General features: G+C 40.4%; 1 protein-coding gene across 1 annotated transcript; it reads left to right on the top strand.

Moving 5' to 3' along the window:
- The first annotated feature begins 105 nt into the window (after positions 1-105).
- On the top strand, positions 106-10,791 carry LOC120719627. The gene is made up of 7 exons (XM_040008978.1): positions 106-2,455; positions 3,310-3,439; positions 6,301-6,394; positions 6,629-6,759; positions 6,935-7,077; positions 7,673-7,870; positions 8,762-10,791. Exons 1-7 carry the CDS (start codon positions 2,445-2,447, stop codon positions 8,877-8,879), a joined length of 825 nt encoding a protein of 274 aa, XP_039864912.1. The 5' UTR covers positions 106-2,444; the 3' UTR covers positions 8,880-10,791.
- The last annotated feature ends 1,592 nt before the right edge of the window (positions 10,792-12,383 follow it).

Raw genomic sequence — 12,383 nt, 5'->3', positions numbered from 1 at the left:
CCAGCTGTATTGAGTATTTTATTCAATAAAAACATGAATGTGTTCCCATTAAAATGTACCACTTTCTTTGTGTGTAGAGGTTGTTTGTTGTCTTGTTTTTTTTAAAGGTAGGTACCACTTTATAATACATCATGCAACTAAGGGTGTAATTTCCCTGTAATTAAATGGAATTTCAGTGCATTTTATTTTTAAAATGAAATGTAAATATATTAGCATGCTTTTTTTAAAGGTTTAAATAATAATACTGTAAGTAAATTTAAGGAGTCATTTTAAGGACTGCATCAATAATTTTAAGTACTGTCTATTTTCTTGGTAATTTTGTGGAAAAACAAACAGTTTCTCCTTGTTACCTTGGAGTGGCTTAAACTTACATTTTTACATCTTTAATTTTTTATATATTCTTATTTGATATTTATTAAATTGATGTGCATAATTGATTTCTGTATTATTCAATTGTCCATTTTTACTCAAGGTGTAATAAAATTACTTAGAGTATAATGTGTGTCTCCTCTCCTGTAATAATAGTTAAGCAGTTTAAGCCACTCCATGATACAGCCCACACCCCAAAATGTGCAATGTACATATGTATTTTAATTTCCACTAAATTACCAGGAAATTATGCAGTGCTTAAATTTACTTGCAGTATAATTGTTTATTTGTTTCCAGCAAAAACATGATTTCTTAGCCCCTTATTCGAATGTCCCTGACTTTAAGTACTTGCATGTAAATATAACTACATTATATTAAAAATGTTGAAATCTGATTTAGGTGCTGGGGAATTACGACTTTCATCGTGGGCGGTGTTATAAAGTGTTACCAAAAGTTAAACGCACTTTTAATTCAAGGACACGACAGCTTATGCAGATTGTAAACAACAGGCCTTTCCCTAATTCTAAAGCTGCATAACCACTAATGCGCCAAACCAGCTCCAGCTGTGTCTTTTAAGAAATGAGTGAGTGAATGATAAACACGCAATGCTTTAGTTATTGAAGCCTTTGGAGTTTAGCCAGACATTTTCCAGCAAAGGCATCTTGGAATTATTTCAAGCCTGCATAACCCTCCTGAACACACATGCACGCAGATCATGTAGCTGGTGAAGGGAGTGAGACCTGTGCTCTGGTCATGCTGCTGGTCATGATCACTATCAGGTACTCAGGAAACTGTCGGTTTTTTAATATATCTTAAATAGAATAAAAGAATCCTGATTAAAAAATATTTTCCTTTTGTTTATATGTAATGTGTTTATATGTAACATTTATGTGCACATCTTTTGTTACGTTTGCCACACAAAATGAAGTTGGCTTAAAAAAATACAACTAAAGTTATTAAGAAAGATCATCATATAATGAGTCTGTCCATCGGAAGCACTAAATCAGCTAACAATAAGCCAAAGCTCTATGCAAAGTTACAAGGACTCATTTCCACACTGCTGAGCAGTTCCTAGTGTTTTCACTTAACTGTGAGAAGTGAGATTCACTATTAAATGTTAAACTCAATAAGCTAAACTATGGAGAAACAATAAGGTTTAAGAAGGTATTCTTAATCTAAACGTCTTAAACGAGCAGCGATGATATCTGCTCCATATACCTTCATTGTGTGCTCCTCTCTTACCTCTTCTGCCCCATAGTGTACAGAAACTACAAGAAAATACAAAGACTTTTCTCTAGCTGCTGTCTATTTGGACAGCTGCTGGTTAAATATTTGCAGTAATTTGTTTTTAAGAATTTCGTTTTATTGTTTGGTCTGGCTTTATAGATTTATTCCACTGATGTGTGCCAGCAGCAGGAGGGATAATAATCATGTTTGTGGCTACAATTGAACTCACAAAATGCAATGCATGGTCAGCCTTCCAAAAGGTTTACAATACCGAGTGAACATTAACAGTAATTTACACACATATGTAAACTGCCTTAGAGTTGACACACTTTGTAAATAGTTATATGTCGAGGTATTGCTTGGGCAGGCATTTGCTTGAGAAAACGAGAGGAGGAGGCTGTGTGGCAAAAAACGACGAAAGAAAGAAAGAACTAGAGATCACTAGGTCACATTTTTCTGACAAAAACTTGCGTTTCAGCAGACTCATTTGTGATTTTGTCACTTTTGAAAAGCCTTCGTTATACTAGCTGTCACAATCCATTTGAACTTTGAATAACAGCTTCACGAGCGCGTGGTGCGGCCCTCACGCGCACTCTGCTCTAATTTCTACCTGTCCTGAGTGATAAGCCTGAGCAGCGCCCTTGGCAGCTCCGGCTCTGGGCCCACACTGCTGTCAGTCTCTCTCTGCAGAGCCACAGCCGGCCAGCAGGACGGCCAACTCTCGCTGGGTGAATCCTAACAAACACGGCGGGCTCCATGGGTAACAGCCACGGGGCTGCAGGGCTACAGCGAGCCGTCCGCAATGTGCTAAAGAAGGCCGGGAAAATTCATCACAAGGCTCTTGGGACATGTCAGAAAGGTAAGGCGAATCAGCTGTGTCTGCATGACAGACACCAGCTTCACTCTGTGACGCCCGTCAGTGTAGCTTTTTCATCCAGTGCACCTTGTGCGATGTGAAATAATTTGCCCATTAATTAAGGTTTTCTACCTAAATAGGGAGAAACCTTCATTAATGCCATTGCTAACACTTGAAGGCTTTAGCCCTCAGTGACATAGCCAAATGGCTACAATGAAATGTGGAAGCTTGTTTCTTCTGAAAAAATAAAATATAATAACAATAAAATTAAAAAAGTCGTCGAAATTTAGACTGAAGTCAGTAACTCGAAAATTTGAGATAATATCCTTAACAGTCGTCTTACCTCTGCCTGGCATTTCATTTAGTTCATCACAGTAATAGTCGGTTTATTTGCTCTCTATATTTTTTATTGGACCTCGAATATGTACGAATAAAAACGAAGCCAATTTAGCTTAAAACGTAGGTATAACATTTAAAAATCCTTTAATTTATATACATTTAATTAAATATAAATAAATAAATATAGTATCATCTACGCAGTTCTTTTGTATGATAACTATTTAGCACACCGCCACAGGGCATGCAGTATCAATTATAGAGGGTCCAGCTACCCCCTGCCGACACAGATTATTATAACCTAATAGCACCTGCTCAGGTGTCCTCTGGAGCTATGGCAACGGGTCCTAATCTGCATTGTCTGGCCCAGTTCAGTGTAACCCTAACCACTCGGTCGGTGGTCAGGGTTTTAGCACACACCAGGGATTACATTACCAAAGAACAGCTCCACTTCAAACAGGGATGGAAGATGGGATAATTATTGTCTCTCTTTTTATTTTTTTTTCTCCCCCTTTTCTCAGCTCTTCAGGTGTGAACACACTCACTGGCAGTTTCCCCAAATCCCACTCATCCCATGGCTCTGAATTCAGGGTTACAGGCACACCTCTGTCTGTGGACCAAAGTCCTGACTCTGGACTAGTATCTACACCCGTAAGTGACACGCACACACTGGATAAACCTGTGATTACCCTTCCCTCACAAATTCTCCTTTGCCTCCTCCTTCCTTCATCTTAAACAGCCTTCATCCCGTCTCCCTCTCTCTTTTAGCCATCTCTGAGCTGAATAATATTCTCAGTCTGTTCTCTGCACTCGCTCTTTTACCCTCGAGCCACTGGCCTCTCGCCTAGACTGCTGTGCAGAGTGTTTTCTCACTCACTCTCTTACTCTCGCTGATATGTGATTTAAGAAAGATGGGGGGGAAAATCACTCCTCACCTAATCCTTCTTATATTCCATGCAGAGTTCTCCCACTTGGGCTGAAAAAAAAAGAAACCCCTCTGTATGTCATGTCTTAAACAACTTCAAAGTGTTTTGCTTAAAATCCTGCAGCAAAATAGCATCTCTAAATAATTATTTGCAAAAGAAAAAGGCCTTCTGGTTTGAGCTGCGTGCATGACTGACTAATGCTCCTGTTTTAGTACAGACAGGGATGCTTTTTTTTTTTTTTTTAATTATTAATGTATTTAGATGTTGTCAGATATTGTGATATAAAGACTGTATAAGGGAATGAATCATACGCACTTCCCATTTAGATTACGTCCATTATTTTCTCCCACACTGTTCAGAAACCTTTAAGAAAACATTTACACTGGAGAGTCTGGAAAAGGAGGAGCAACAGTTAGTTGGATTTGGGTCATTCCTGTGTCTAGATTACCAGGCGGAGGGAGTGGAGAGTTACACAGTAAGAGTGAACAGGATGAGTATAAAAGGGTTGATAAGGTCAAGGCTGCTGCATCCCAAAAACAGTCAACATAGGATCATAACTTTTCATTTGATATGATAAATATTTGCATAAATATCCCAAGATGACTTTTAAATAGTCTTCATTTGAGGAAAAAAATGCATAAATGGAAAATATTTTAATGTTTATCATTAGAAGATGAAAGTAGATTCACAGACTCACTAATGAAACTATGAGCAACAGCTGCTATTTGATTTTATACAGTTGATGTGATACGCAGCCCTGTAGACGGGGGTTAGGGCTAAACTGGGGAAAGAATGCATGCACTGATACGTAAAGAGAGGAAAGAGAAGGATGATGTCAGCAAGACAAGGTGTCATTACAGGATAATAAAACTAGCGGCTCTTGTCGACCTTCACAGGTAGCAGTATTGGTTAATAGTCTTATAAATGAGCCACTGATTTTAGCTTCATGCTCTCTGTATGCTCGGGGAATAAAGTTTATGTTGGACTAATGGGCAACCATGGTAGATTAAACTTAATTGTGTCTCCTGTTCTTCTAAACGATTCCCATGTATCGCTCTCTTTTTGCCCATTGACATGACAGCTATTTGACTGTCCTGATCTTGAAGCTGAAATTAATTTGACTATCAATGAGGGGAATGTGATTAAACTTGGGGGGAGAATATGGCTCATAACTGGTGTCATTTGCACAACACACCTCACTGAAAGGTGTCTGCAGATTTGTGACTGCATATGTGTCACAGATGATATCATAGCTTTGAAACTTGGCAGAATGGTGCATTCACGAATGGCACTTATTTACGTATTTAATCAAGGAAGGAAATCTACACTCGCTGGCCACTTCATGCATTACACCAGGGGTGGGGGAACTCCAGGCCTCAAGGGCCAGTGTCCTGCAGGTTTTAGATGTGTCCTTGATCCAACACAGCTGATTCAAATGGCTAAATTACCTCCTCAACATGTCTTGAAGTTCTCCAGAGGCCTGGTAATGAACTAATCATTTGATTCAGGTGTGTTGACCCAGGGTGAGATCTAAAACCTGCAGGACACCGGCCCTTGAGGCCTGGAGTTCCCCACACCTGCGTTACACCCTGCTCGTACCAGGTTGGACTTTTCCCTTCGTGGCGCAGATTCAACAAGGTGCTGGAAACACTCCTCAGAGAATTTGGTACATATTGACCAAATTCTCTGAGAGTTTCTGCAGATTTGTCGGCCGCGTATCCATGATGAGAATCTCCCATTCTATCATAGCCCAGTGGTGCTCTATTGGAGTGAGATGTGGAGATTATGGAGGCCATGTGAGTACAGTGAGCAGCCATCAGAAGATTGGTACACAATGGTTACAAAGGCATGGTCAACAACAATGGTCAGGTAGGTTGTGATGTTTAAATGATGCTCAGTTTAAGGGGCCTAAAGTGTGCTAATAAAGTATTTCCCACATTACACCACCAGCAACAGGAGCCTGAATTGTTGATACAATGCATGATGGTTCCATGCTTCTACATCATTCACACCAAATTGTGGTTCTATGATCTTGATGTTGAAGCAGAAATTAAGACCTGTCAGGCAACATTTTGACAATCTGCTGCTGTCCAGTTTTGGTGAACCCATTTCAACATCAGTATCTGCCTCAGTTTCAGTTTCAGTATTTTGGCTTTAAAAAGTGGTTATTTGAGTTACTGTTGCCTTTCTATCAGCTCAAAGCAGCCTGGCTATTCTCTTCTTAATTCTGAAATCAGCAAGGCAAAGAAATGGTGCTAAGTGGATATGTATTAATTATCAGTTCATTCTCTGTAAACTAGAGATGGTTGTGTTGAAAATCCCAGAGCAGCCCATTTGGTACCAACAACTATGCCACTTTTAAAGTCAAATAAATCACCTTTCTTTGTAATTCTGATGCTCTGTTTGAACTTCTGCAGGTTGTCTCGACCATTTCTACATAACTAAATGCTGCCATGTGATTGGCTGATTAGCTATTTGCATTAACAAGCAGATGAACAGGTGTACCTAATGAAGTGGTCAGATAGTAACACATTTCTTGTGTATCTCGTCTGTCACCCTGTTCTCCTCTTCATCTTTTCTCATCAGCTTCCATCAAGTCGGTTCCAGTTTGCATTGTGGCATGGCCTGGAGCAGTGTGATGTCACAGGTGACCAGCTGACGTGCCCCAGGGTTAGAGAAGGTGTGTGGCTGATGTGAGAAAACCACCTCAGTAACCTAACCAGAGCAATAGAAAAGAAATTGTAGTTTTTTAGCTCATGAACCGTTTTAGAAAACCTCTAAAGAAGCTGTGTCGCTGCCATTTTTGTGTTGCTTTCATTACTTGCGAGTCTCTTAATTTAGCTTCTTCACCAGATGAATAATAATGTGAAGATTGTTAAAGACTTTAAAAAAATTTTTTACATTATAATCAAAGGGCCATCAGAAGATGAGTTACATCTAAAAGAGAGGGGTGGCATCTGTTTGGAGAGAGGGAGGAGCAGGAGAAGAGAGGAACAAGGACAGAGATGGGAGGAGAGGCTTCAAGAGAACTGGGAAAACTGTCTGGTAAGCTAGCATGCAGGATATGTGTGGGTGTGTGATGTTAAAGATGTCATATATAGCACAGAAGAGCAAAGACATAGCTGCGGAAAGGAAAGAAGTGAAGGTGCAAACTGAGAAGAAGAGGAGGAGAGGGCAACAAAGATTGCTTCTGACACCTCTACCACCTGTCTCTTCTCAGGAGTTAAATTTGTCCTATCAGGACTTGGGTGATCCCTTCCAGCAAGAAAATTTCCTCCGGATCCTCCGCCGGTTGATCCGAGTGGAGAAACTTCAACTGATTGACAACTCCCTCACCAGCCTGAGTTCTGTACGTCTGCCAAGGTATGAAATGACACCCAAGCTGCAGCACAACGCCCTCATCTGGAACAGCTCCCTGGAGGAACTATGAATATTACATACTGTGAAATTCCAAATGGTTACATGTATACATATCTCTCTCTCTCTCTCTCTATATATATATATATAGAGAGAGAGAGAGAGAGAGAGAGAGAGAGAGAGATATAGTCCAAAACTGAAATTAATCTGACTGACATTACTACAGCATTCATTATAGCTTTATTAAATCCATTTAGCTGTTAGAAATGAAGACAAATGTCCTGTCAAACAATATTATATTCTATAATTAATCATCATTGTTTTTATAACGTTGGCCACGTGGGTTTAGTGTTGAAGTCAGCTTCTGAAACTCACATTGCACTTTTTAAAATTATGTTATTTAAAGATAGTAGCTCAGTGCTTTTGAACAAATAAGTGAAGGTTATGTAATATTTCTTCTGTTCAGCCTGTGATGGGACTGTTTGCGTGCTAATTAGTGTTTTCTTACCTTCTTTCTTTTGTTTCTTATGTATGCTTGTCTGTGCTGTACTGTTTGGCACGAAACAAAAAGTTAAGCAGTATTTGTGTTTGCCATGGGCAGGTGCAGAGTGTTAAACCTGCACCGTAACCACCTGGTGTGTCTGCGTCAGCTGCCAAAGCTCCCCGCAGTGGAGCACCTTTGTCTGTCTGAGAACGCCATTGGTTCCCTGGGGGGACTGGGAGCTCTGGGGAACAGCCCACTCCGTTCCCTGAACCTGACCCGCAACCCAGTGACCTTCACTCAGGACTACCGTGCACGGTAAGCAGACTATACCAGAGGCTGAACTCAGTTCTGCTTAGTATTACTTAAACCACTACTGGTTACAAATAGAATGTGAATATGTGAAATAGGCAAAGTAAAAACACCAACATTTATCACGTTTTGATCATTTTGTCCCATTTCAGCCCCCGCCTATCCAAACATCCACTCACTTCCACAAACAAATCACTCCCTGTTGTAGTCCCTTTAACTGAGTGCATTGCTGCCAGTTCCTCTATAATCGCCAACATTTATGTTGTCCCAGTGGCTGTGTTGGACATCACAGCTCTCGTATTAAGCCCAGGAGGAAAAAGCTCAGACTGAAGCTCCAGATTTCCCACAACTTCCTCAATTCATCTTGTTTACCTTAATACAGTAGAGTCTACCAAAGTCTTTATGAACTCCCCATCAGAGAATGACTTAGTGGGGGGTCAATCTTGGTCTTGACTGGTCCATCCCTGGATAAAAGATTCAGATGTCTGTTCCCACTCTTCATCTGTCACATTCTTGTATTTCTTTGCGTGTTCAGTTTCGTAATGAAGTTCAAAATGCAGTCCCTAACACTGTAATGCCAAGTTTATTGTTTAAAAAAACAAAACAAAAAAACTGCAGTTTCAAAATAAAAGCATCAGTTGTATTGTGATTTTGCAAAAAAACATTAAGTTGGTCTCTAACGGGGAGTTATTCAAAGAGTGTTTGGTGACTGAAGTGGGACAAACTGTGTGATGTGTACTTTTTTATGTGTGCATCCTAATTTCCCATCGACCTGGAAACAACCAAAGGGCCGGATATTTCCTGTAGGCCATACAATGCCCAGGTCTGCTCTAGAGGATAATGTCTGTGTATCTATAAACTAATTTATACTCATTTTCTGTCTCTCTTCATTTTCAGTGTTTTCTCCTGTTTGCCAAATCTCGAGGTCCTGGATGGAATCCCCAAGCTGCCAGAAGACTTGCTGCCCCCCAGTTTACTGCTCCCAGAAACCAGCAGGATGTGTAATATTTTGTGACATTCCTCCGTGGTAGCCTGCACTTTGAAAATGTCAGCTTTCAGAGATCTCCTCTGAGGGAAAGTGGCCAGGTAACATTTAAATGAAGGACTTATTTACACAAACTGTCATACTTACTGCCGTTAAGGTCACGGGTTGAGGCATTAAGAAGAATAATCGTAAGGTAATGCTTTTAGTACCAAGTAACAACTACCAGTATATTACTGATATTTTTAAATTTAGATTTATATACAATTTACAGCTATTTTGATAATAAACAGAAAATACCATCAAGACTTTCAAGTGTTTATTTTTTATATTAATTTGTACAGATATACAGACGGGTGATTCTAACAAACTCTGGATTTGAAGGGAAGGAAAGCAAGCTAATCAGACTGCTACATGACTCATTGCTCGGCATCTCTCAGTGCTTTGCTGAGCCGACACGCTTACACTCCTGTTTCTGCTGCAGCAGAAACATACAGGGGAGGATTTTATTATTATTATTATTATTGTTATTATTATTATCATCCTACTGTCTTAAATATGGAAAAAAAGCAATTCTGGGGAACTAAAATTTAATTTATTTTTAAACTGTAGCTGCGACTTTAGATTACACATGTTTGCATGACATGTGTATTATATGAGAGGAGAAACAGGACATCCGCTTTAGAGGCTTATCAAACATTTAGTGTCCAGACTCCCTCGGATAATGGCTTCTTGTGTCCTCAGGCTGACTGGGTAATGACCCAACAAACACACACCCACGTACAACTTGCACACACAAAAAAGTAGATAAAAAGAAATCGGTGGCTTGAAAAGCACTCACACTGACAGGATTTAATACCTGCTAAAAGTATGTGTGCTCTTGACATTGTAAAGCGGTTTGGATAAAAGGGTGAAGTCAATGACACGTGCACTGTTCTAGATAAACGGTGCTGCAGGGGTTACGGCTTAGATATTGATTTATTCATACATCATGGGAGCCTGTTCTCTTGTAATAATGGATTCACTTTCAGTCTGCACCTGCAACATAAACACATTTTGCCATGTGATACTGCAGAACATGATTATGAATACCGCTGCACATGCATCCCGAGCAGCCACCTATGCACATAATGGGAAGCAGCTGCATTCTCTTTGCTCACAGTAATACAGAGAAACAGAAGCTGATATCTCTCTAACAAGCGTACAGCCAGGCACAAGCTACCAGTTACATGCTTCATTGGGGTTTGTTTAAGTGTGGAAGATTGTTTGTGCAATTGTGTGTTATGCGCGCCGAACTAAGTCTCCAGCTGATGAATGAGAGATCGTTACTGGTGTAAGGAGACAGTGTGATCTGCTCGATGCATCTGTATATGTACTGCAAGCTGGATACGGGTTAAGAGGAAAAGTTAAGGTATTATCGATAATCTCTGCAGACAGTTTTCGATGCCAGGACTTCTTTTGCAGTGTGACAGTAAAGCAGAAGATGGAATTGTTTTGTTGTTGTTTTTTTTCTCTGAGGGTAGAAAAAGAACACATATTGCTTCGAGCTTTAGCTTTATGTAAGTTTTGAACTGGTCTTAAATGGAAGATTTGGTCATTTGTGGCAACTGTGTGGGCATTCGTCTCAAGAATTATTTATGCCTGGTGATTCACCCGTGAAATGACTGAATATAAGGGAATGGTGGAGGAGTTGTCATCTCTGCATTGGTTGTTATAAAAATATATGTGTGGACATCTTCCTGTGGCCTGTTATTAGCGCAATGATGAGACACCTGTTACCGTTGTACTCCTCCAGCATCCCGCAGTCCCTCTGTGGAGCGGATGGGGTGATGACAGGAAAAGGAAGGGAGGGCACAGCAAGAGGCAGAGGAACAAGTACTGTGATGGAGATGGGAACAGAAAGCGTAAATAGAGACTGAGGGGAGGAGGGTTGATCTGATTGAGACTGTGTGCTAGGGACAAACGTTGTTCATTAGAGATAATTGCCTTTCTCCGTCGACCCCCTCTCGTTTGATTTTCATTTCGTCCTGATTTGCCGGTTCATTTCCCATGTGAGTGAGCTCACATACACACGGCCTTCTTACCTCTCAGCTCAGGGTGGTAGATAAGGAGCAGGGCTAGAACATTTGGGAACATTTGTGCCGTGTCATACAGATGTGAACCAGAGCCTGACTGGCACAGTTTGGACAGTGTTGCAGTTTATTTTGCTCTGTGCACCACCGTAATAGATTTTTATTTAAGATCGAGCAATCAAGATGTGAATGAAGTACAGACACTCAGCTTTAATTCAAGGCCTTTAAGAAAAGTATTGCATTACCTATTTAAGAATTACACCCATTTTATACACAACCTACAATTTCTAGGGGTAATGGTTATACACACTGTAGTGGGAGACCACACCACAACCAAAATGTTTGTTCCATTTGGGGTGGTTCAAATGTCAAGATACTGAACCCCGAGTTATATTGAAAAAGAAAAAATGCTTGTATGTGTGTGTGAATGGGGTCACTAACAAACTCATCGCCTTTGAAATGGCGGGGACCAGGTCTGTGACCACTCGCAGTCAGCTGCCATCTTCAGAGTGATTTTGGTGCAAGTCAGCTGACATAGTTGCTGCAGAACTGCGATTTAACTGCAAAATAGCATAGGCACTCTGTGACTGTGCTTTTATGTTGGAACACAACAATAGAACCACTTGGCAGCAAGTTGACTCAAACCCCCTGATGTGTAACAGACGACTTGCCCTCAGTCACGTAGTAATTCAGAGTAAATTCAACATGTTGGCAATCTGTGTGTTTTTAAATTAGACAACAGTTATTTCTGGCTGAGTGACTGCATTCAGTCCAAGTCGGACTGATTGTTTAGCGAAAGCCTGCCTCCCACCAGTTGACCCGTGCAATTTCCTTGCAAGTTAAAGTGGTCGCTACTACTTCCAATCGGTCTCCAACAGCAAAGTGATTAATGCAATCAGATTTTTTCCAACTTGCAAGGTTGGCATCTTTTTTTCACTCAAGTGTGACTAAGCTGTTAGATCAGAGGTGTCGAACTCCAGGCCTTGAGGGCCGGTGTCCTGCAGGTTTTAGACATCACCCTGGGTCAACACACCTGAATCAAATGATTAGTTCATTACAAGGTTTCTGGGGAACTTCAAGACATGTTGAGGAGGCAATTTAGCCATTTAAATCAGCTGTGTTGTATCAAGGACACATCTAAAACCTGCAGGACACCGGCCGTCGAGGCCTGGAGTTTGACAGCTGTGTGTTAGATAATTGATGAAAGGTGCAAATCCTAAGTGACCTACTGATGGGGAAAACAGGGTAGGTGAGAGTAGCCAAAGCTGAAATAACCCAAAAGTTAACAAATGGATAAAATAATAATAATTTAGATCATTTATGTAGTTTCTATATTTTAATTTTGTTTAAAATAATACAAATTTTTACCAGAATATTCAGAAAGACTCTTAAGATGAAGTCTTAGATGATTGTAACAAGCTGATCGACCCTCACACCTCCACCACCTTCCTCACACTCACTCAGA

Source organism: Simochromis diagramma, unplaced genomic scaffold (genome assembly GCF_900408965.1).
Source record: "Simochromis diagramma unplaced genomic scaffold, fSimDia1.1 OVJJ01000344.1, whole genome shotgun sequence".
Lineage (NCBI taxonomy): Eukaryota > Metazoa > Chordata > Actinopteri > Cichliformes > Cichlidae > Simochromis > Simochromis diagramma.
The sequence above is the reverse complement of the archived record's forward strand: the minus strand, read 5'-3'. Positions and strand labels throughout refer to the sequence as shown.